The sequence below is a fragment of the Osmerus mordax genome, chromosome 13 (assembly GCF_038355195.1).
Source record: "Osmerus mordax isolate fOsmMor3 chromosome 13, fOsmMor3.pri, whole genome shotgun sequence".
NCBI classification, from domain to species: domain Eukaryota; kingdom Metazoa; phylum Chordata; class Actinopteri; order Osmeriformes; family Osmeridae; genus Osmerus; species Osmerus mordax.
The window spans coordinates 2,248,326-2,269,825 of NC_090062.1; the positions used below are offsets into that span (position 1 = coordinate 2,248,326).

Sequence of the window (21,500 nt, forward strand, 5' to 3'; positions counted from 1 at the left end):
TGCAAATATAACTGGTTGGCACAGAGTATTTGTAATTGCGGCTAATTGTAAACGGAATGCTTGCACTGAAGGGTAACGTACTTAAGCTACTGAACGTGGAGAGGGGCATGTGACATAAGGATGTGCTAAAAATATTTACAGAATGTTTATGAAGCTTTACTTTTATTTGTTTGTGGGCGTGGACGCTGTGGGTGTGTCCTTTATCAATCCCAAATCTATTTTCTTGTCCGTCCCCTTGCATTCTCTTAATCGAGTTTATTTCTGATGGAATACACTGCATCATCTAATAAAAGCACGATGCAATTAAGCTAAGGAAAAACTCGTCTTCCAAATGGATTTTGAATCATCCATTTGAAAGACGGTCCTTTTTATGGTTGAAGTGTAGTAATCTTTCCTATCTCCATCTGTCTCTGTGGATATTGTGACTCACTGTGTCAGACAGTTAAACTCTAACCCTAATATGACGTGTTGCCATGGTAGACAGAATGGTGCACTCTACAAAAAGAACTGAAGTGACTGTGTCTACACCTAATCATATACTTGCTTGAGCCTTTTGTAAACGTCATTCAGAGCTATTACTATTATTAAAACACTTTAATGTTTAGAATTAAGTAATGTGTTCTCATATGGTGTTGACTGCATATTCTGTAATTAAGTGACACCCTTTCCTTTCATACTGATACTGTCGCTGTCCAATATTTTATTTCAGTGACTTGGTCTCAAGTATGATGAACATGTGTATAATTGGGGTTGTATGTGTGTGTGTGTAATGAGGTTGATATAAACTTATCAACTTAGGATAGCTAAATGGTCAAACTGTTCCTCTTGGTGATTTTAGGTGAGGCTGTGGATGAGGTCAGCTGGAGGTTCTCAGAGCTGGTTCCCGTGGTGCTGACTTCCCTCAAAGCTTAGTCAAGACCGTCACACACCCAGACTACAGCCCCCGACGCCATGAAGCCAGTTCATGAGCGCAACCAGGAGTGCCTGCCTCCAAAGAAGAGGGACCTCCCACTCAATAACAACAACAACAGCAGTAGTAGTAGTAGTGCTGGAGGAGGAGGAGGAGGAGGAGGTGGTGGTGGTGGAGGAGGAGGTGGTGGAGGAGGAGGTGGTGGAGGAGGTGGTGGTGGAGGGGATGAATTGGCCACACAGAGCTCAGGGGCCGGTGGTGACCCTCAAGGAGGAAGCCCAGCCAGTGAGTGGCTGCGTACTCAGCCTGGCCTTCATTATGGCATGGAGAGTGCCGATGGCATGTCGGGAGTGCCTGTCGACCAGTACGGCATGCTCTACAAAGTGGCCCTGCCCTCTGTCACCTACTCCTCAACCAGTCTCCACCCAGTGTTGAGCCATATCTCGCCAGCCTACACTGTACCATCTTCTCTCCTTCAACATCCAGGTATCCCCTACCCACCCCTCGGATATGCCCAGATCCCCCATTCCTCATTGCAGTTCATCAGCTCCCCGTATGCCGCGGTCCCTTACGCAGTGCCCCCAGGCTTCGTCCCCAGCTCTCTGATCTCTCCCTCAGGCGCCATTCCCCAGCAACATTCGGTCTCCCACCTGGTCCCCTACCCATCAGTCATCCAGGAGGGGGTGGTCTCCCCTCCTCCCCACGCCCAGGTGTCTGCTCACACCTTTGCCAAAGTCGCCGCGTCGGGCGGGGTCCCTCTGATGCTGTCCTCAGAGCAGGCCGCCCAGCAGCACCTGGGCGCGGTCGGCGTCCTGCCAACCATGGAGCTCAGTCCTAGGGGAGTGCCAGTCTTCTACCATCCTCAGGGAACCAGGGCTGCCCCCACCCCCCGGGAGCTCCACGGCGGGCAGCAGGAGGCCGAGAGGGAGTTGAACGGAGGGGAGAGGGAGCAGGGGGCCAGGGAGATGCTCCAGGACTCGGTGTACGTTGCCAGGAACGCTCGGCTGCTGCAGGTGGCTTGTGGCTCCGCAGCGCTGGAGCACCTTCAGGACAGGGGCCTGAAGAGCCGTAGGCTGGAGGAGAGAGCCTCGCCGGGCCAGCGCAGCACCCCAGATACCGACCTGGAGGTAAGATTCCCCCCTGGTGCTGCGGAAACGCATCCCTTTTTAAAACCGACCGAAAAATGGCCTTGTGTTAAATGGCAGGTTTTCATTAGGTAGTTGCAGAAATGTATCATAATCTTACATGGTTTTGAGTGCAGTTGTATTTTGGGTTTTCTGTCATGCTTGTCTGACTTCATTATTTTATGAGTAAGTACTTTTTAAATAGTTTTCATGTTTGTGAGACAATTGCCTTTATTTCGTGCACTACCCCACTTCCTTGCTGCTTAGTTGTAGATGTGTAGAGCATTTGACTGTCCTCACACCAGTGTCCACGAAAAACAAGAAGTAGTCTGATTTGTGGCTTTAACTTAAAAGCCTATTTAAATGCGCCACATACATTTTGACTTTACTTTGAGGCCGCACATTTTCGGAAACGTTAGTGAGAGTAGTAGACTTTCATCGCTTCATAAAAGGGCCATAAACTGACGTGATTCTACTCCCTCAGGTTCAGCAGGTGGTGGGTCGCCTCGCCTCTCCGGTCCAAGGTGGAAGTGGAGTCCGCAAAGAGGTGTCCTTCGCCCCCTTGAACCTGTCCCAGGGCTCCCAGAGAGGCAGGGAGGCCCATGGGGAAGCGGGGGGGCGGAGTGTGTACGCGGCTTCCCCTGCGAGCTATGTCGACCCCAGAGTGACCTCCCTGCAACAGCCTGGTCACGCCGTCATACTGGCCAATGGCCAGCCAGTGCTGGTCCCTTTGGAGTACCACCCCCACCACCATCAGCAGCATCAGCATCAGCAGCACTACCCCGGCCAGGCCAACGACGCCTCTTCATCTGCCAACATGGCCTCCCCTACCCCCTACACTAAAGCCTCTGACCCCCCAGCCAGAGTGTGCCTCCCAGACAGGGCTGCAGCGGAGCTGCTAGCCGTTGAGCAGCCCTCTGCTCTAGCCCTGGCAGGCCTCACCCAGGCCCCTGCCCCGCTGGCAGCTCCGGCCCCCGCCCCCTCCAACCCCTCCCACTTCATGAAGGGGGCGATCATCCAGCTGGCCACGGGGGAGCTGAAGCGCGTGGAGGACCTGCAGACTCAGGACTTCGTCCGCAGCGCCGAGGTGAGCGGCGGGCTGAAGATCGACTCCAGCATGGTGGTGGACATCCGCGCCAGCCAGCAGCGGGCCGGCCTGGTGGCCCTGCACTTCACCGTGGGCGAGCAGCAGAACAAGGTGACCATCGACGTCCCCCCAGAGCACCCCTTCTTCGTGTTCGGCCAGGGCTGGTCCTCCTGCAACCCGGAGCGCACAGCGCAGCTGTACGGCCTGGCCTGCCACCACCTCCAGGTGGGAGACGTGTGCGTGTCCATCACCATGCAGCAGCCGGCCCAGCAGCAGAAGCAGACCCCCCAGCACCAGCAGCAGCAGGCCCCAGTCAGGACTTCCACCAAGGCCAGCTCCACGCCAGGGCCTACTCCCCAGCCTATGGGACCCCCCGCCCCACAGCAGCCAAGAGCTCAGCCCCAAGTCCGAATGGATCGCATTCACCGAGAGAGGGAGAGGGACAGGGGGGATAAGGAGGAGCCCATGCAGGTTGGGAACGTCGGACACGGCGAGATGCCCGCCAGACCAAATAGGACTTCGGCAGAACACGCCCAGAGCCAGAGCGGTTACTATTTGCACACGGAGGGTTCTGGTCGTGCCGGGCCGGGGGTTGTGTCGCCCGTGTTGGGGGCGTCTCAGAGACGCTGGTCGGCTCCCGGCCTCCAAAGATACGCCATCAAGGGAGAGGAGGGGACGCGTCCTCAGATGAGTGCCTCTGGCTCTTCGCGGCCCTCCTTCATCCCGCAGGAGGTCAAACTGTCCATCGAGGGGCGCTCTAACGCTGGGAAGTAGCATCAACTACCGGCAGCACACATCACCGGCACTAACAGAGCGAGAAGCATGAGCATTAGAGAGAGAGAGAGAGAGAGAGAGAGAGAGAAAGAGAGAGATAGAGAGAGAGAAAGAAAGAGGAAAAACAGTGAGAATGTAGCCTCAGAATGTTTGAGATTTTGCACACCTAATGAGAATAGAAGCTATTTGTTTTCATCTGATCTTCCCTCCCTCCCTTATTGGTTAGTTGGGTCTCCTCTCTGAAGACCAGTCGGAGGTGTCATGTCAGTGGTCAGGGGCCTGGGCCTGTGCTCTCCCGGCCTTGGGAGAAGTGATGGGGTGAGAACGCAGCAGTTTCGAGAGCATGTAGCCAGCTGGTAAATCTTCCTACCAAAGCCCTCACTGCGCCTCCCTCCCTCCTGTGATTCCACCACTCCCGGCCATACCAATGTCAGAGGGGACAGTGAAACCCGCCGGACTCCCTCGTTTCTCTCCAAGCCACCCCATCGGGAACTCCGGAACTGAGGAAGAACGTGCTTGGTAATGCTCATGTGTGTGTGACATAGGGCGTGCTGAAGTCAAGCGCTCACAGCTCCTCTCTTTTCACTCCCTCATTTTGATCATGGTTCTGTTACCTGCTAAAGCCCCCTCTCAGAAGGATCCTACCTGAGACGCCTTCGGCCTGACGCCGTCCCCCAGCCCCCCGCGTCATGGCGTTGATGCTTGGTACCTCAGCCGAGCTCCCCTCCCTGCCTCACCTACTAGGGGCCAGTCGGCCCAGTGTGGCATGCCCCAGAGGACTTGCAATCAACATATTTATCAGTCAATCAGTCTGTTACAACTCAGACACCAGGAAACCACCCTTCGCCCTGCCCCCTCACCCCCCACCCCTCCAGTGTGACGTCTGTTTCCCGCGATAGCATTCCAGTTTTGTCGCGCTTTTCCAGAAAAACCTCACTTCCTGTATGCACCCACCCCATCTCCACTCCCCCGCCCCCCACCCACCTGCTATACCTCACAGCCCTCCCCCAGCCTGGCTGCTTACTGTTAACTGTCGTCTCTGTCCCGGGGGCACTGGGCTGGTCTCCACCAAAGCCACTCGTGGGAGCAAAGCCATCCTCCGTACCACCGCATGGAGCAGGAGCTGGCTGCTGGCAACTGGCCTGGTCAGGCAGCACTCCCAAGGTGGAACCCCCGAACAGCCATCCATGATGTCCCCTCAGGCTCCTGCCCCCTTAGTGCACCAGCCCCGTAGGTATGAGGTGGGGGCAGTTCAAGGTTAGATAAAATGGAGGGTGGCCATAGCCCCAAGAGTTTGCTCAGTCTTCGCTCAGTTACCAAAATCAAAGCAATAGTTGTCAGAGCACAAGGCTGGGTGACGTTCCCTTCCCCTCGCACAGCGTGGAGCCCGGGAGTTCTCCTCTTTTGGTTCTCGTGTTGTCAGGATGCACGGTTTATGTATCTGACCCAATACTCCTCTCCAACCCTGACCTGATCCTGCCCTGATTTCAGAGGTGATGCACAATTTTAGTATGAATGTTTGTTACTTGTACATTTGTTTCAGATTCACAATCAAAGCATGCCTTTGGCATTTATCTCCTTGTAAACCGTGTATTTAATTTCAGAGAAATGGTATCTCTCATCCGGTGAACTAATACGTTTAGGTTCTAATCACTGATATTTTTGGTGTGGCTGGTTTGTCTGGTTTTATTCAAGTGTATCTCCAAGAGAGGCTTGATTGGAAGCGTTGGTTAGGTTCTTAGTTGGTCTCTGTTATGTTCTTTCTTTTGGTTATTGTCTCCTGATCAATGTACAGTGTAGGACCCTGTATTATTTTCATGGCAATATTTCATTTCCAGGGGATCTTAAGATGTCTTGTATTGCACATAGAATTTCACACGTTGATTCACACTGACCTTGTAATGGGAATCACAAGTGATTTTTATGAAGGGAATATGTTTTTGTAGTGTTTGAACTTTGAAGTATTCTTAAGGTATTTGGAGAGGGAAAGAGAAACTGACTTGCATGGTTGACACTGTTTACAAATTAGCCAAGACAAATGCTGCAGTTTCCTATTTCTGACAAAGATTTCAGTCACTTAGAACCTTCGAAAGGATGAAATTAATATTAAGTGCAATTAAACCCCATGTAAATCACTCAAGACATTATTGTGATGATGGCATTCCATATAGCAGACAGACATAGACATTCCCATAATCTAGCGAGAATCTCAAAGTTCCAATTTTTTTTTTTTTTCTTTTACTGTTAATGTAGTGTCACCAAAATGTTTAACCTCACTCCTGTTTTTAATGTCACTTTTGAACTGGCAGTGTTTGTCTGCGCTGTGTCATTGTTCTTGTATCACCTGTGTCATAAGATATGCTCAATCACTGATCCTAGCATTAATGTCCACTGATACTGTGTAGGAGTGTGCTGGTGTGTTTGCCTGTGTGTTAGTGGATGTCAGAGCTGGTCTGTCCCTCTCCTTGACGCTGAGGTGAAGCCAGATCATTGTGTGCTCAGTCCTGCCTCCACTCTCTATATATAGACGGCTGAATCAGAACGAGGCCGTACTGCCCCTCCCCCTCCAAGCCCTCCTGACTCCAGAACGTTTCTGTCGAGCTCGACCCCCTCAGGGTTTCATGGTTCAAAGAGACGACCTCAGCCTGTTCTGTGACGACGAGTCTTGAGGGGAGCGTCACCGAGAGCTGGATACACCTGACATCCTCTAATGCTGTCGTTTGAACCAACCCTTTTATATCTGATCAAACGAGATGCTCGGACATAAACGTGGTGGTCAAATAGCCATTCAGAGGTGAGCTAGAATGAGTTAACGCTTGCTGAGGGAAGTAGTCGTGCCGTCACCGATAAGCGCCATGCATTTCCTCTCGATTACATTAGTACGTTTATGAGTTTAGTTTTTTTTTTGCGCTACAAGCAATAGTAGTACACAAAATACCTGAAAACCTTTAATGTAGTCTTAGCATGTGCTATGCAGTAAAGTCTCTGAAGCGTTTTGTTCTTCAGCGCCCCAAGTAGGGCACGTTTGTAATGTATATAAGAAGTTGGCTGATGCAGTCATTATACACTGATCTCTTTGCTTAGTTATTCTTTACCAGTGCCCTCTAATGGAATGTGAATATGGGGTGTTGTTTAATTTTGGGTTTGTCGTCCCCCCCCCCCGTGTGTAAAACAGACGCTTAGTGGTCACTAACCTCCTTCATACAGCACAGTGTTCTCTCAGTTAGCAGTTACTTCCACCATACGTTGCCACAGAGCAGGAGCCAAACATGAAAGAGAACGTGTGCCACTTCTGAGGTCATAGATGTCAGCGTATTCTGGGTGAGATGTCTTTATTAGGCCTACATGGTGCAAGCAGTGCCTCCCGTGTCTTTACCTCTTGTTGTTATCCGGACAATTTCAGATTGTTTGTCAAGCTGGTACCCACTGGCATTATCAGGGCAGTTTAGTTACTCTTCCCCGTGCTACATCAGAATCCTTCGGGTACTGGTGCAAGGTTCAAGGAGTTGTTATCTCAGCAGTTCTCTTCTCCTCCTGGCTAAGAATGACAGGAAAAGGTTGCCAATGTTTAAGTCCGCCATGACCTCACTGTTCTTATCCAAAATACTTGTAGTCTTTTATTACTAGGATTTTATTCAAGAAACAGAATTGCACTAATTTGCCCTTCATTGTATTGCTTTAAAACAAATTGCTGGTTAATTGAAGAGTTCTGTACACAATCATGAATCAGTCACTCAAGCTTTGTGTGCATGTGTGTACAGATATATTTAGTAGGGTTTTATATTAGAATTATCCAGCTTGTCGATAACGCCTTAAGATCTGCTTCGTACAATGAGTTAATGGAATGATACATACAAGTGACTTGGTTATCATGTTTACTTTTCCGACAGAAGAAATAGACTGATAAGCAGAAACATGTGGACATGGCCTCAATCTGTGTGTGTGAATAGGTCTCGTCGAGGAATCCTGTCAGGGCTGGTCTTTAGGGCTGCCAGAGGCCTGGACCAGTAACTCCCTGCTAGAATGTTTTTACTAATTCATGGCCAACCACGCAGCACACCATGTGTAATATGTATAGGTTGCAAAAATTCCCTTCCAACTGTGAGATATCAGGAGTGCGCACACTCACAAACACTCACATGCCCATCTTAACCTCTCCGTCGTGGTTGTTGATGTGGGGGAATGAGGAGGTATTTTGGAGGTCAAAGGTTGTGCTCGATGTCGTTGAATTTGTGTCCTCTGTCTGCTCAGACTGTCCAAATGGGTTGTTTCATTTGGGTATGGAGAGAAATTTAGGAAATTCAAAGCAGTTATTATGGTTTATTAATTACGGTTTATTAATCATTGTATAATGATTGGTTGATTTGTTCTGTGAATATGGGTAAAAGGCTTTATGATCCCTGTATAATGTTCCCCGTTGGTTCGGCCCAATATCTTGTATGGCTGAGGTGAATCCAGGAAGAGCTGTTAGTGTTGCTGCCAGGCACTAGAGATGCAGAATTAAATCAGGATATTTGGAATGGTTTCAGAGTTTTAAAGAGTTGTGTGTATTTTCTAATTTGACATTGTACTTTTGGCACTAAGTGACACTGCTTTTTATGTGACGTGTGACCAGTTTTAAAAAGAAACAGCAACTTTTTTTTCTTTTTATCTGCAAAATATATGCAATGATGTATATCTAATATTAAATCCTCAAGTATAATCCAGGTTGTATAAACTTTGTATAGTGAGTTTTAATATTGTATGGCCGTACCATTATGTATTGACTCTTTATCAGAAGCCTTAGAGTTGTCTACCCAAAGTGCTCCCTTAGAATACCCTACACCTACCTGAACTTTGCAAAGCATTAATAACAATATTTTGTTGCTTTTTTTATTTGTACCCTTTTTGAATAAAATAGATTTGTACTGTATATTTGTACCTCTCTGTGAACTACTTAGGGCAGTTTTGTTTTTGTTTTGCTGTTTTAATTATATGTACTTAAGGACACAAAGATATTGTATTTTTATTGTTACAGCTAACTTCTTGGAGACATTGCATTTATCATGTTTGTTAAGTAAACACAATATAATATATATATATCTATATATATATATATATACTATTACCCTATGTATGTGTCATGTCATTTTTTGATGTCTTCTTTAACAGGCTCAGGTAAGTGGACTGAAGTGGCCCATTGTGTGGTTCTGGATTGGTCTTCACCATGATTAATGGCCTGTATGAGCCAGGTGTGAACAGGCATTGTACCTCTGAGATTAATATAGACTTAAACTGAGATTGATACAATTCTTTTTCATGTACATTAATCTGCCTGCTCTATTCACACAAGTTGCCTTTGGACAAGTTAGTTGTGTAGGTATGACGGAGCTTTGTGGAGTAGACTTCTTTTAGAGAGACAGACAAACGCACTGACCCTCACACAATGTGATAAAGTCAATGTTTATTTCCACATTCTATTCCCGGTTTCATGACCTGTACACCTGTTAATGCGGTAACATGGGTGGGCTTCCCGAAAGAGGCCATTCAGTGTGCATGTGACAACAGAACTAGCATTACACAACAGTGTTCTCACTTCTGGTTACCCTCATTCATTTTGGCCTTTTTTTAAATGATTCATTTTGTAAACATGGACATTAATAAAAAATATCCTTATATACTAGTAAATGGGCCAAAGTTCATACAACATATTAAGATTCTCATCTTTCAATGAAACTGGACAGAAACAGGCAGGCATAAAATAATAGAACACAAGCTCATATTGAACCATTCTAGGAGAAATGCAGTTTTAAGTCATGCATAAATCTAATTAGACACACTGCAAGTCTGTGCTGGTCAAATGCACAAACGTAACCATGGAATTGAAGATTGTTTTCATTTTAATGTCAAAATAGCTTCTTACACAGCATTTTTGTTCTGTATGAAAATGCCGACACATCAATGTCTGAGAATACCTAGTATTCATTATGGTAAGATGTCCATACACCGAGTAGTCTACATAGTTGAGAAGTTGATCAAATCCTGTATCAAAAGCAGTTATGGTGACCTGGTGCATGACAAATTCGTCATGAGCATGGTCATGTAGATGATGATATGACCCTGTTGCCATCAGCTTATGAACTAGATTCAGACTCAAACTGTCCATATCTCAGAACTCAACACGCCTTCCAAAGTCGACATGTTGATCGTGGCTGTGGAACAAACACCTGCATATCTGGCTTTACGCGACTACCAAACCATCCCATCATGGCTAGGGTCTGAGAAATGGACCAGGGTGCTGAATCTAGGGCTAGAGGCTTTCACTGAGTTGCATTGCCTGAGTTGCACAGTTCTATACATTTGAGTCCATTTCCTTTTTTTTTTTTTTTTTTTTTTTTTTAACACACTGCATAGTTTCAAAAGAAAGTGTCAAATTTCCCTTATGAATAAATATATACCCCTGTTGCATAGAGGTTTGAGACACTCCTAGACTAGTGATTCAGGACAACTGAAGTATCCAGTTCTAGTAGTGGTAGTTACCCTGCTCCATAAGAACTGGTCAAGGAGTGGCTCAAACAGAGAACCAGTCTTGGTTCCTATCTTGAGGAATATTCCAGAACAAAACTGGGCCAGTTTATATTTGTGTGCAGAGCTCAGATGTGAAACATTACAAATAGGAGGTAACGATAGAGCCAAAAAAAAGTTAGCTAAAGAAAAAAAACAAATACACAGAATCAATTACAGTACGGACATGGCAAAATGTATCATTATCTAATTTATACCATTGAACGAAATATTAACCAAAATTAGGTTTCACAATAAACTATATTCACGTTGCATAAATATGTTGGAATGAGGTTATGAAGACAGAATATCCCTCTGCTTGCAGAGTCATCAGGGTTGTTGCCATGCATGCTTCCCCATAGTCAGCTAAAGCACTCTGCAATAAGGGAAAACTGGAAACTATTTGCTAATATACTCACAGAATTCCAGAGTATGGGCGCAAATTGATTATACACTTATTATAATATGTATTATTATTATTATTCAACTGAGTTTAATAGCTACTCACTTAACAGTTTAATGAGGTTCTCTCAACTGATCAGTTTAAAGTTTAGTAAGCATTCTCACATCCACAAAACGTCTTAGAGAGGTAACTAACGTAACATACAGTACAGTAACAGCAGCAGAGATTGGGATTGCATCAGCCAAACGCAACAGAAGTTGTTGGGTAAAATGTAGGACATTGTTACCAACTTGGCAAAGCTTACAGAATGTTGAGGTTTGAGAGAAAGAAATAGAATAATAATTACATATTGGCAAAGAGACCTTAAGTGAAAGGCAGTGTACATTGAGTTCAACAGGGTGTTATGGAATGGAAAAAGAGCATTGCTCAACATATGGCTTATTCAATAGGATACAGCATCCATAATGATATCGCCATGACTCTACGATACATATTGTTACATTTTTGCACCGCAATGTATCGTACCATGATATATTGTTACACCCCTACTTGTAACACACAGAAAAACATGATCAATCAAAGAGGATACAATTTCTCCCTGGGTCACCATGCAGTTCTTTATGAATGTTGCATCCTATCGAATATTCCACAATTTCCTTGAGTTGTGAATGCTCCTGGCGTGCACATACACACACACACACACAAACCAGGGGAATGAACCCACATCCTCTGTAGAGTCCGGAACAGTCCGTGAGGAGCTTTGGAAGCTTGTAGTCAGAACATAGGCCACAGGACAGAGAGGGCTCGGCCACAGCCCTGAATGAGGTAGTTGGTTGGGTGGATATGAGCTAGCTGGCCAGGGACCAACATTGGCAGCGCGAGGGGGGGGGGGGGGGGGGGAGCTGTAGCTACCGGTAAACCCCAGCCGCTGGGCTGGCAGAGAGGACCAGAGGAGAGGGAGGGGGCTGCAGCTACGTGGCCCTCACTCCTTTCACTGACAGTCCATGTGCAAAAGGTGTCTTCCTCGACGGAAGTGGCTGCTCCTATCAGAATGGGCTGTGTTATGGTCTGCAAGCCCCCCTCAGAAAAGAACACATAAATCTCTTTACAACATGCTTTATATTGAACAGTACTATACGAAACATTCCCTACCCTGTTCTTAACTAGCCTGGTCCTACCAGACTCTCGTACATTTCATTTGCACAGAGTCTGGGCACTGCCCATTGACAGAAGTTAACTTCCTTGAAGGCGGGTACTCTGCCCAGAGCCACTCTGGATCTGCCATAACCAATCGCTAACGTTCGCCTTAGCCAACTCCTTCACCACTAACGAAGCGAGCTGGAAAATCAAACTTTTCCCAAACCCCGTGGGGAGGAGGGCCACAACATCATGACCACCAACAAAACTCAGCAAAGACTGTTCTTGCTCCGGCTTTAACTTCTGGATATTCGTCAGCGTTGCCACAAACGGACAGAATGGCTTCGCTCGCATCTTTATCCGCCACCATTACTGAACTACAACTCAAACTAGTGCACAACGTCATCGTTCTCAGCCACTCCCTCTGTTCGCTGATTGGACAGGTAAAAATTGGCCGGAGAAAAACGGCGAATATACCGCAAACCCAGACTGACTTACTGAAGGAAAATAAAAATGGACTGGAAGTACGTAGGATGGCGGAGCCAGACTAGTTCTTAACGTCCTCTGTAATAAATTAATTGTGTTTTTGTAGCGGTTGACCAAAGAGTTATCAAGTTAATCGACAAAAGAGACTGGAAGGTAAACCAGCAAGGAATGGTTCGCTCTGTGACCATGGCAACCCACCCGAAGGCAGAATGGAAAAGTTCTCATGACGGTAAGAGTTCCAGTAGAGTATCACCCCCTGGTGGCCAGACCCTGTTAGGGCATCTTCATGAACAGGCCGTTGTCCAGTGAGGGCACGGGCATGGGGCAGGGGAACTGAAAGAGGCTCATGTCTGCAGTCAGAGCAGCCATGGCGGTGGGGTCGTGCTCTATCTGCGTCCTCAGAGACGGGTCGATCTTCTCCAGCCTCCGTTTGAGCCTCTTGGCCTCCCTCTCGCGGATCAGCCTGGCCTGCCTCTTCTCCGGCGTCTCGTTGGCCCTCTTCTGCCTCATGGCCTCCCTGTCCCTCTGCAGCCTCCGAGCCCTCTGCTCCTCCGTCTCCTGCAGCCTCTGCATCCTCTTGGCCTCGCGGTCGCGCAGCCTCCGGACCTCGCGTTCCTCGGCCGACTCGCACGCCCGCTTGGTCTTCTTGGCCGTGCGCTCGCGCTCCAGCCGCTGCATGCGCGCCTCCACGGGCTCGTTCTTCCTGCGCATCGCCCACTTCCTCATGGAGGGCGACTGGGCCTCCACCAGCTGCTGGTAGGCCACACAGCTGTTACACACCAGCAGTACCCCCGCCGGGTACACGGGCATGGGGTTCAGGATGTCTGAGAGGGGAGGCAGCCCCGCGGCCGAAGGGCAGAGGGCGTCGGGGAGGGGAGGCAGCGAGGGGAGGAGGCTGTCTGGCAGCGAGGGGAGGGTGTGTCCCGGGCCTTGGCCTGGGCCTGGTCCTGGGCAAGGGTGGGCTGAGCCTGGGTGGCTGGGATGGCCAGCTCCATGATGGCCGGGGTGACTCTGGTGGCCCAGGCCGGGGTTGTTGTGGTGGCCTGGGTGGTTGGGGTGGCCCGGGCCAGCATGACCCGGGTGACCTGGTCCTGGGTGGCCAGAATGTCCAGGGTTTCCCATGGGGCTGCTGGAGAGGGACTGGGACATGGAGCAGGTCTCGTCTCCACTGCTGCACTCCATGCTGCCTGTGTTGAGGATCTCTCTCAGCTTCCCACTGAGGACGAGTACACAGGGAAGAGGTTAGGATAATCAAAACAAATCCAAACATTCCTGGGATGAAATAAACTTCTCATTGACCTGAATCCTAAAAATGGATAGATGGGTTGATTTTGTGGGAAGGCAGGGGAGGGGTGTTACTGCCTGCTAGAGCTCTGTGGTGCCCTTCTGCAGGTCTGAGGGAGTTGCTGTGGAACCACAGACCTGTTGAAGTTGTTGGTGTCGGTGAAGCGGGTTCCACAGACGGCACAGTTGGAGTGGCGGTCCTCAGAGTGGATGAGGAGGTGGCGCCCCAGGGAGCCGGGGGAGCTCAGAGCACGCCCACACACCGGGCACACATAGCTCTTACTGCCACCCAGCATGGAGGTGTGCTACAGAGACACACAGAGAGACACACAGAGAGAAACAGAGAGAGACACACAGAGAGAGAGACACAGAGAGACAGACACAGAGAGAGAGACACAGAGAGAGAGACACAGAGAGAGAGACACACAGAGAGACACACACAGAGAGAGAGACACACAGACATACAGAGAGAGACACAGAGAGAAAGAGAAACAGATAAACAGAGTGTTAGGATGAGAGAGTGAGACATTGATAGAGAGACAGAGAGAGGGAATGGGTGAAAGACAGAAAAGAACGTATTTTTATTGAGGTACAACATCAAAACAATGCATAACACATGAACTTCAGAGCCACAGCATCTCATTGTTGGTCCATGTGAAATTCTATTCCTAGTCATGAAAGCAGTTCACAAACAGGGTCAAACATCGGTTCGGACAGAGTAAGTCGATTATTGGATCATTTTAGACTCCTATATAGCCGCCCTGTCCAATTGGGATGTGATGAGAGTTGCTCTGACCGGGGTTTAGAGACGATTACCTACTGATGGCTCATTAGACCCCTGACCCAAACCCAGGGGCTAAGCAGGCTTGGTAAACTAAGCTGGACTAGCCACATTAGTGTTTGGCACAGTTGTGCAAGGATAGACTGGGCAGTGCCAGCTTAGTACTGGGCTGTGCTGAATGGGGTTGGTGCTGTACTGGACGAGGCTGTACTAACCTGGTAGACGTGTGCGATAAGCTGCTCTGGGCAGCTGAAGTCCAGGGTGCAGAGAGGACACACAAAGTTGCTGCCCAGGTCGGCCCCTTCGTCGTTCTCCTAGGAGGGACAGAACATGAGAGGTCAGGGACATCGGTCAAGACCCACACGCGGCAGAGGATGTCCAAACCTGCAGCCCGCGCTTAATATCCTGCTGGATATTAGGCACACTAGACATGGGACTGTCCTGATTCATAGTCAAGCTGTCAACCTCCGACTTCTCCTTGAGCTATCTGGTTGGTCCTAATGGCAGGAGATATGCTGGATGTGCTGGCGCACGTGTGTGTGAGTGAGTCAGGTGGGTGGAGGGTGGTGAGAGAACTCCCCCCAGGCCTCGATGAATCACGGACTGCTCCTGTGACACAATAGTCGGCGTGGTCCTAGGTGTGATTCACTGCATGCAAACCGAGACCGGGTCTATCTTTCGAAAGCTGTGAAGGAACAAGCAAACGTCGCCCGGGAGAAGCCCAGCTGACCTCTTTGACCCCTCCGCCCTGTAGGCGGCACTGTGCTCTCTTGGAGGTCATGTGGTCGTCGGCCGAGGTGTTGGAGGAAGAGTCGTCGCCGGGGTTGTCAAGGTCACTGTCGCTGTCTTCTGCGGGAAAAAACACAAACCTATTGACACGGGCGGACGACGACCAGGTCGTAGCTGAGATCTCACAAGTGTCTCCTTCCTCAGTGGTTCATTATCTCCTCATCGCTGAGGAAAAGGAGGACGAGGTCTGAGGTCCCCGCCCTCAGACCACCTGCTCTACGCAAGGTGGGGAGAAGACGCAAAGGAGCGACTCGTACGATTTAGCGTTCCTCGGACCACGCCTACTCGAGTGATCCCACCGCAAGCCCCCTCCACGAGCTCCCGTACGGCCAACAGGCCTCACGTACCTGATATGCTGTCCTGCTCTTGGGAGTTGTTGCTGTGGCATTCGCTGTCCTCGGTGAAGTCATCCCTGCCCTCCATGTTAATCGTGTGCAGAGGGCCTGTGATGCCTGCTGTATGGAACGGCCCTGGGGACACATGGGGGATGAATGGATGGAGAGTCAGACCGGCAGCTACAAGTAACCAGTCCCATCCATATGGCACCAGGCCTCCTCAGTGTACAGGCTGTTTACTAAAGGAATTTGCCACTCCCTTTCAGTGATCGGCCATCGGGCAACTAAATACTACAGTGGATACCTTTTATTTATTTATTTCAAACTCATAATGAGAAATCCTTGATGAATAGGATAGAATGCAACACCCACTTCCCTGGTCTGCATGTTTTTGGGACACAAATTAATTCTTAAACGCTAGAGACCCTGTTTACTTATACTCTGAAGCTTCCCTGACAAGGATGCTTTTCTATTCCCAAACAAGCACATACAAAGCTGCATGAATACATAGCCGGGCAGCAGAAGAGCGTACTGACACATATGCATACACTCACTGCACACACACACACATCCCAACCCCCACTTTGTTTTGGCTCACACACATATACATGCGCGCGCGCACACACACACACACACACACACACTCACAGGCATGCTGCAGTCCCAGGGGAAGGCAGCCTGCACTCTTTTCCACTAGCCTCCTCCTGCCTTGCTAGTTGTGTCCCCCCCCCCCCTCTCTCTCTCTCACAGTACCACCCACACACAGCACAGCCTGGCTCACCCTCTGTCCTGCCTGCTCCGACGCAGCTCCCTCTCTGTTTCTATATCTACACCAGCAGCTCTGAGGGGGAGGCTCGTGCTTCATACCCAGGCAGCCCATATGTGTCTGTTAACCCCTCGCGTTCCGACGCTCTCTCTCTGCGTTCCGGCAGCATCTCTGGATGAGGCCCTTCCTACAGACTCGCCGGCTTGACTATTTGGGAGATACGCCGGCCAGGGTTCAGAAGGGAGGAGTGAACGCGGTCACCCAAGCTCCTCTCCCCGTTTCGAACCGTCTCAGCTCTGGCGAGCGCTGATGGGAGGTTAATGTGGCTCGCACATCAACGGCGCTCGGCTAACGATAACAATTAATGGCCTCCCTCCTTGGCTGTCGCTCCGTTCCCCAGAACGGAGGAGAGAAACCCTGGCTGAAGTTACCTGAGGCTTGCTGAGCTAATTGCAGCCTGGGCGAGATAGGATCCTGAAGTGGAACACAAACACTGAGGTGCTAGGTCTGTGTAGGAGGGGGGAGGTGCCACCACAGAGCGGCGTTTCACACACGCAGGGTTCCTCCCGAGGCTGCCTGTGTCAATCCGCCGTTAACTGGTTGTGGAAGAGTTGGTATGTGAACACAGTTTGGTCCCATTTCCCATAGTAATCCATGTACTCATTAGTATTGGTAGAGTGCTTCTGAGTGTTGAACTATGAACTGCTACAACAGGCTGGCTCCACGGCACACAGCCAATGATTGATGTGTGAGAGCTACCCATCCCCCACTGCTAGGCTCTGTCTGTACATCTGTCTCTCTCCTCGCTCGCCCCCCCCCCTCCCCCCCTCCCACCCCCCTGCCTTCGTCTCTGCCACTCTGATGTTATCTCTGAGTCTGTGTGTCTGTAGGCAGGAGGTGACGCAGTGTCTGACTGAATCCAGACAAAGAGACAAACTCATCAGCCAACAGACACAGTGGAGGGTGAGGGAGAGAAGAGATGGGGGTGGGGGGGAGACAAAACAAAACAGACAAAAGAGGGAATGCCAAAACTCTACTCAAACACCAAGCAATGGGGGCCCTGTTGAATTTAAGCTCTCTCACGTTTTTCTCAACCACCCCACGCTCCAAAACACACACACACACTCACAGACAGACAGACAGACAGACGCATACAACTGTCTGAATCTCCAGGAAGTACTGGGGCCCCTGCCTTCCATCTCTGCGTGCACAGGCACTGTGGTGTTCAGGAGCATGGGAATGGTGAAACAGACATCAGATAATCCCAGATCATTTCTCATTTCGCCTAATTGACGGCCTGGTATTTAAGGAGTAAAAGGAAGTAAGGAGTATTTATTGGAGAAGACAAATCCCTCTCCTCCCAACTCTACTCTGAGACAAGTCCATGGAAAATGTGCTTACTGTCGCTCTGACTTATCACAGCATTAGCCAGCAAATTCATTCAACTTACAACTTCATTCTGAAAGGCTAGGTTTTCCCTTTGCAACCTACAAGCATAATAAAATGGAAATTGTAGTCTGTTTATCATCACAAAATCTCTCAGGGCTTGGTCTGCTATGCTTTTTCAAGCCCCCCTCCCTCCAACCCTCAACCCTAATTAGCTTAGACTATCTGATTAGTTTTCCTGTGCAGGTCGTCTGGTCGGTCTGTGTGGTCTAAGTAGCAACCTAAACAACCAGTCCTAATATCTAAGTCTGTTAAAAAATAAAGTGTGTTAAGATCAGTAGAGAAAGAAGAAAAAAACAAAGTCCTAATGTATTCCTGCCTTGTCTTGAGTTGTCTGGCCTGTCAGTCTTGTCTAGCTGCCTGTCTGTCTGGCTGCAGTCTGATTGCCTGCCTGTCTGTCATCTGCCTGCCTGCCTGCCTTTGTCCGTCTGCCTGCCTTCCTGTCCGTCTTTGTCTGTTTGTCTGTCTGTGTCCTTGGACCAGCTCTATGGAAGAAAATACTTTTTTGCCAATCTCACTACACTGGTTACTTCAACAGTCGCAGTAAATGGGGAAGCTTCCGTCTTTTATGATAGTGTATAGGCTAAGTGTATAGGCTAAGTGTATAGGCTTATCAATAACTTGTCTGAGTCTGAATAGTGGATGTTACGCTTGATTGTTGGCCCTGCTGAGAATCCAACCACAGTGATTTTACTGTTCCAGAACAGTGTCTGATCTTATTAACCAATAGGGATTACTGAGTGAGAGCGAGATGCATATCAACGCCGTCTTTAAACAAACTATATTTAGACGAGAAGCCTAAAAGGATGCATATCCTGGATTATTTGGTAAAAATCCACTTGGGTGGATTTATATCTGTGTCCTAAGGTCTGTGAGCAGCGGTTTTGTAAACTATGGAGAGACACCAGTTTACAATGGGAAACAAGACCATGGGCAAAGAAGATTGATTCCAGCAGCAGTCGGGAGGTTTGATAGATAAACGGATCCATTGGATTACAAATACATAGTCTACTTGACTCCAGGAGTAGTCGGACAGGGAAGAGATCTACCTGGCCTAAATAACAAGACCATTCCCAATCATGGTACAATGTAGCCCAGCTGCATGCTTACATAAACTTCACAACACCGTTTAGCCTTCAGGGTACACAATTTGAAAAAATGCTTCTGAATGCCAGTGTTCTTATTACATTAACACCAACAAAGCAACCCTTTCATCTTCCTATAGACTTTCACACTTCTTTTTGTTTTTATTATTATTTTCTTTTACTGAAATTGGAAAGGTCCATCTAATATTGCCATTTGCACCAGGCTGCGCTGGTGCTGATGATGACCAATTACTTGCCAATTGCCTTAGTAACATATGTCAAGAATGTTATGGTGGAAGGCTAAATAGTTCGGCATTGCAAATTAATACAGACTAACCCTAAATGATCAAATGCACCTCATCAGACAGTTGAAGGTCTACAATCTGAAAGAGAATCATATTTATTTCGGAGGATCAGATCCTGAAAGAGACGCAAACATGTTGTTACGCAGAGGCAATGTAAGATAGGCTATCAGGTCAGATCCACTTAAAAACGTTGACAACAGGGACCAACATGCCATGGCAAGTTTTCATACTGCTTCGAACAAAGATTATTCTTAAAACCACAATTGCCTCAGCCCAGCATGCTAGTAAACACGAGGTTATGCCACCTCAATGAATTCCTTGGGAGTCAAGCAGAGACTAAGCGCGATATCGTGCTTTTTCTTATTCTTTAGGAACAACCTTTCCAGCACAAAATCATGGCAACTCGTTTCCAATTCTAATAGGAAAGAATGAGACCAAATGGTCGCAATGTTCATAGAACAGTCATGGAATGGCTATACAATCTTCCATATGTGAGCGCTTAACGCTCCCATGAAGAGTGGGATGAAAATGTCAACATTGTTTTACGGTATAGCTTAGCTATTTGTTGACCAAATCAGATAGAAGCGAGCGTCAACAATTTAGCGCGTTCTTTCAGGATACAGAGCGTAACATGTGAAAACAATACAATACCTGAGATACATACAATTAACTTTGAAGGGGTTGGTCTGTTTTCGCCTGGACATATTATTCCCCACTCCCGGTTGGAAAAAACTCGAATCTCCTCCTATCCCCGACAAATGTAAAGCTTTCCCTGACCAATCCAGACGTCTTGCATAAATTCACTCTCACCCAAAAGAATTGTATTGCTAAAATCATAGATGATCAAAAAAAAACAACTGCAGTAATCAAAACGATCTACCTAATGCAGACATAAAAAAACGTTGAGTGTCGGGGACAAGAAATTAAGGCATGCATTGAAAGAAAAAAAATACAAAGTCCATGCCAAATGGCTAAAAAAAGTGATCACATTTTTCTCCGCATTGTAGCAGTAACATTCTCCAGTTAATTATTAAATAAATGCAATTGTAAGAGACAACGTTAAGCTACTATCAATCCCGGGCTGAGATGTTATACGCCGAGCAGCCCCGATTCTGCGTTGCTGTCGCTTTGCCAATGCACTGCAGCGATGCACGGGCTCAGCTGATCTCTATGCTCACAAAAGGCACACCGCAACGCATTGTGGGATGTACAATAAAACAGAGTTCTCTCTCTCTCTGACACTTGAGAGGCATTATATATGTAAGACACATTACAACACAAAACGCGACTGTTAAACGGCAACGATGTCTGATAGTCACTTTTACAAACTACTGGGGACTGATTATCATAAGACTGCCGCATTTTATTATAAGGTAACTTCAATATTGGGCTTATGGATGAGTTTAAAAGGTATGAACTTCATACCATTCGATTAATAGGCTAATATGATAGCCTATCACATATTATCACATATGATGTGGCTTGTGGCTATGTTTTCTGTTGGTTTTGTTAATTCGGTCTACAGCCCAAAAGCCGGTCAACAAATCATTGTGAGCAGAAGTATGAACACCCGTAAGTACTCCAAAGCACTGGTGTCTCCTCTCTGATACAGACTACCAGTTATTGCGATGTCAGAATTTCATAAATGCTTTAAAAAATATATAGTTTCTCATTTATATATAAATGATATAAATATAAAAAATGTATATATAAATGAGAAAACTATTTAACTATTTAACTAAGTAAAAATACAGCTAGTAGATAAAACAAATGTAAAAAAAATATTAAAAATTATTACATACCAATAATAATAATCACTACGGACATCGTTACTTGAAAATCAGGTTTACTGTACAGAATTAACATAAGACCTATTTTAAAATCTGCTTATCAATATCGATTCAATACACTAGATGGAGCCCACAAACCTCACAACAATGTCATAACATTACTTGCTGACGTCATCACTGACTGCCACGAGGTGAGGTGTGCGGACCGCAGCACGACGTTGATAGGCAAATTATTATTCATCCGCAGTGCTGGCAAGAGATAAAAATATTTCAGCAAATATATTCATCCACCAAAATCTGTGGCAATAGCATAAGCCATCAGATACCAATGATATGACGCATATATTACATCCAAGAAACAATGTCAACCTCACATCACAAAATGCCAAGTGAAAAAAATTGAATTATTGTTGGATAGCTCAGCCAGTAGGGCGGAACGACGGCTATAGCATGTC

At 47.6% G+C, this 21,500-nt stretch overlaps 2 protein-coding genes across 3 annotated transcripts; one reads left to right on the forward strand and one right to left on the reverse strand.

Annotated features, from left to right (window-relative positions):
* The first annotated feature begins 951 nt into the window (after window positions 1-951).
* On the forward strand, window positions 952-8,984 carry atxn1l (ataxin 1-like). The gene is made up of 2 exons (XM_067248687.1): window positions 952-2,037; window positions 2,519-8,984. Exons 1-2 carry the CDS (start codon window positions 952-954, stop codon window positions 3,893-3,895), a joined length of 2,463 nt encoding a protein of 820 aa, XP_067104788.1. The 3' UTR covers window positions 3,896-8,984.
* Window positions 8,985-9,318: 334 nt separating this feature from the next.
* Window positions 9,319-21,262, reverse strand: znf821 (zinc finger protein 821). Of its 2 annotated transcripts, none has more exons than XM_067248689.1 (6): window positions 21,184-21,262; window positions 15,666-15,788; window positions 15,260-15,378; window positions 14,745-14,843; window positions 13,887-14,053; window positions 9,319-13,680 (listed from the first exon to the last, which is right to left on the reverse strand). In XM_067248689.1, exons 2-6 carry the CDS (start codon window positions 15,739-15,741, stop codon window positions 12,738-12,740), a joined length of 1,404 nt encoding a protein of 467 aa, XP_067104790.1. In that variant the 5' UTR covers window positions 15,742-15,788; window positions 21,184-21,262; the 3' UTR covers window positions 9,319-12,737. The 2 variants fall into 2 exon arrangements, with proteins under 2 accessions (XP_067104790.1, XP_067104789.1); XM_067248688.1 differs by lacking the exon at window positions 21,184-21,262 and adding an exon at window positions 19,920-20,053.
* Between the last annotated feature and the right edge of the window lie 238 nt (window positions 21,263-21,500).

Excerpts from the sequence above, each read along its gene's own strand:
- znf821 (XM_067248688.1), bottom strand. The coding sequence starts at position 19,959 with ATGTCCAGGCGAAAACAGACCAACCCCTTCAAAGTTAATT. Across the intron at positions 15,789-19,919 it reads CAACCCCTTCAAAGTTAATT|GGCCGTTCCATACAGCAGGC; the intron begins GTATGTATCTCA and ends ATGTGTCCCCAG. Across the intron at positions 14,844-15,259 it reads AGGGCGGAGGGGTCAAAGAG|GAGAACGACGAAGGGGCCGA; the intron begins GTCAGCTGGGCT and ends TGTCCCTCCTAG.
- atxn1l (XM_067248687.1), top strand. The coding sequence starts at position 952 with ATGAAGCCAGTTCATGAGCGCAACCAGGAGTGCCTGCCTCCAAAGAAG. Across the intron at positions 2,038-2,518 it reads CCCCAGATACCGACCTGGAG|GTTCAGCAGGTGGTGGGTCG; the intron begins GTAAGATTCCCC and ends CTACTCCCTCAG.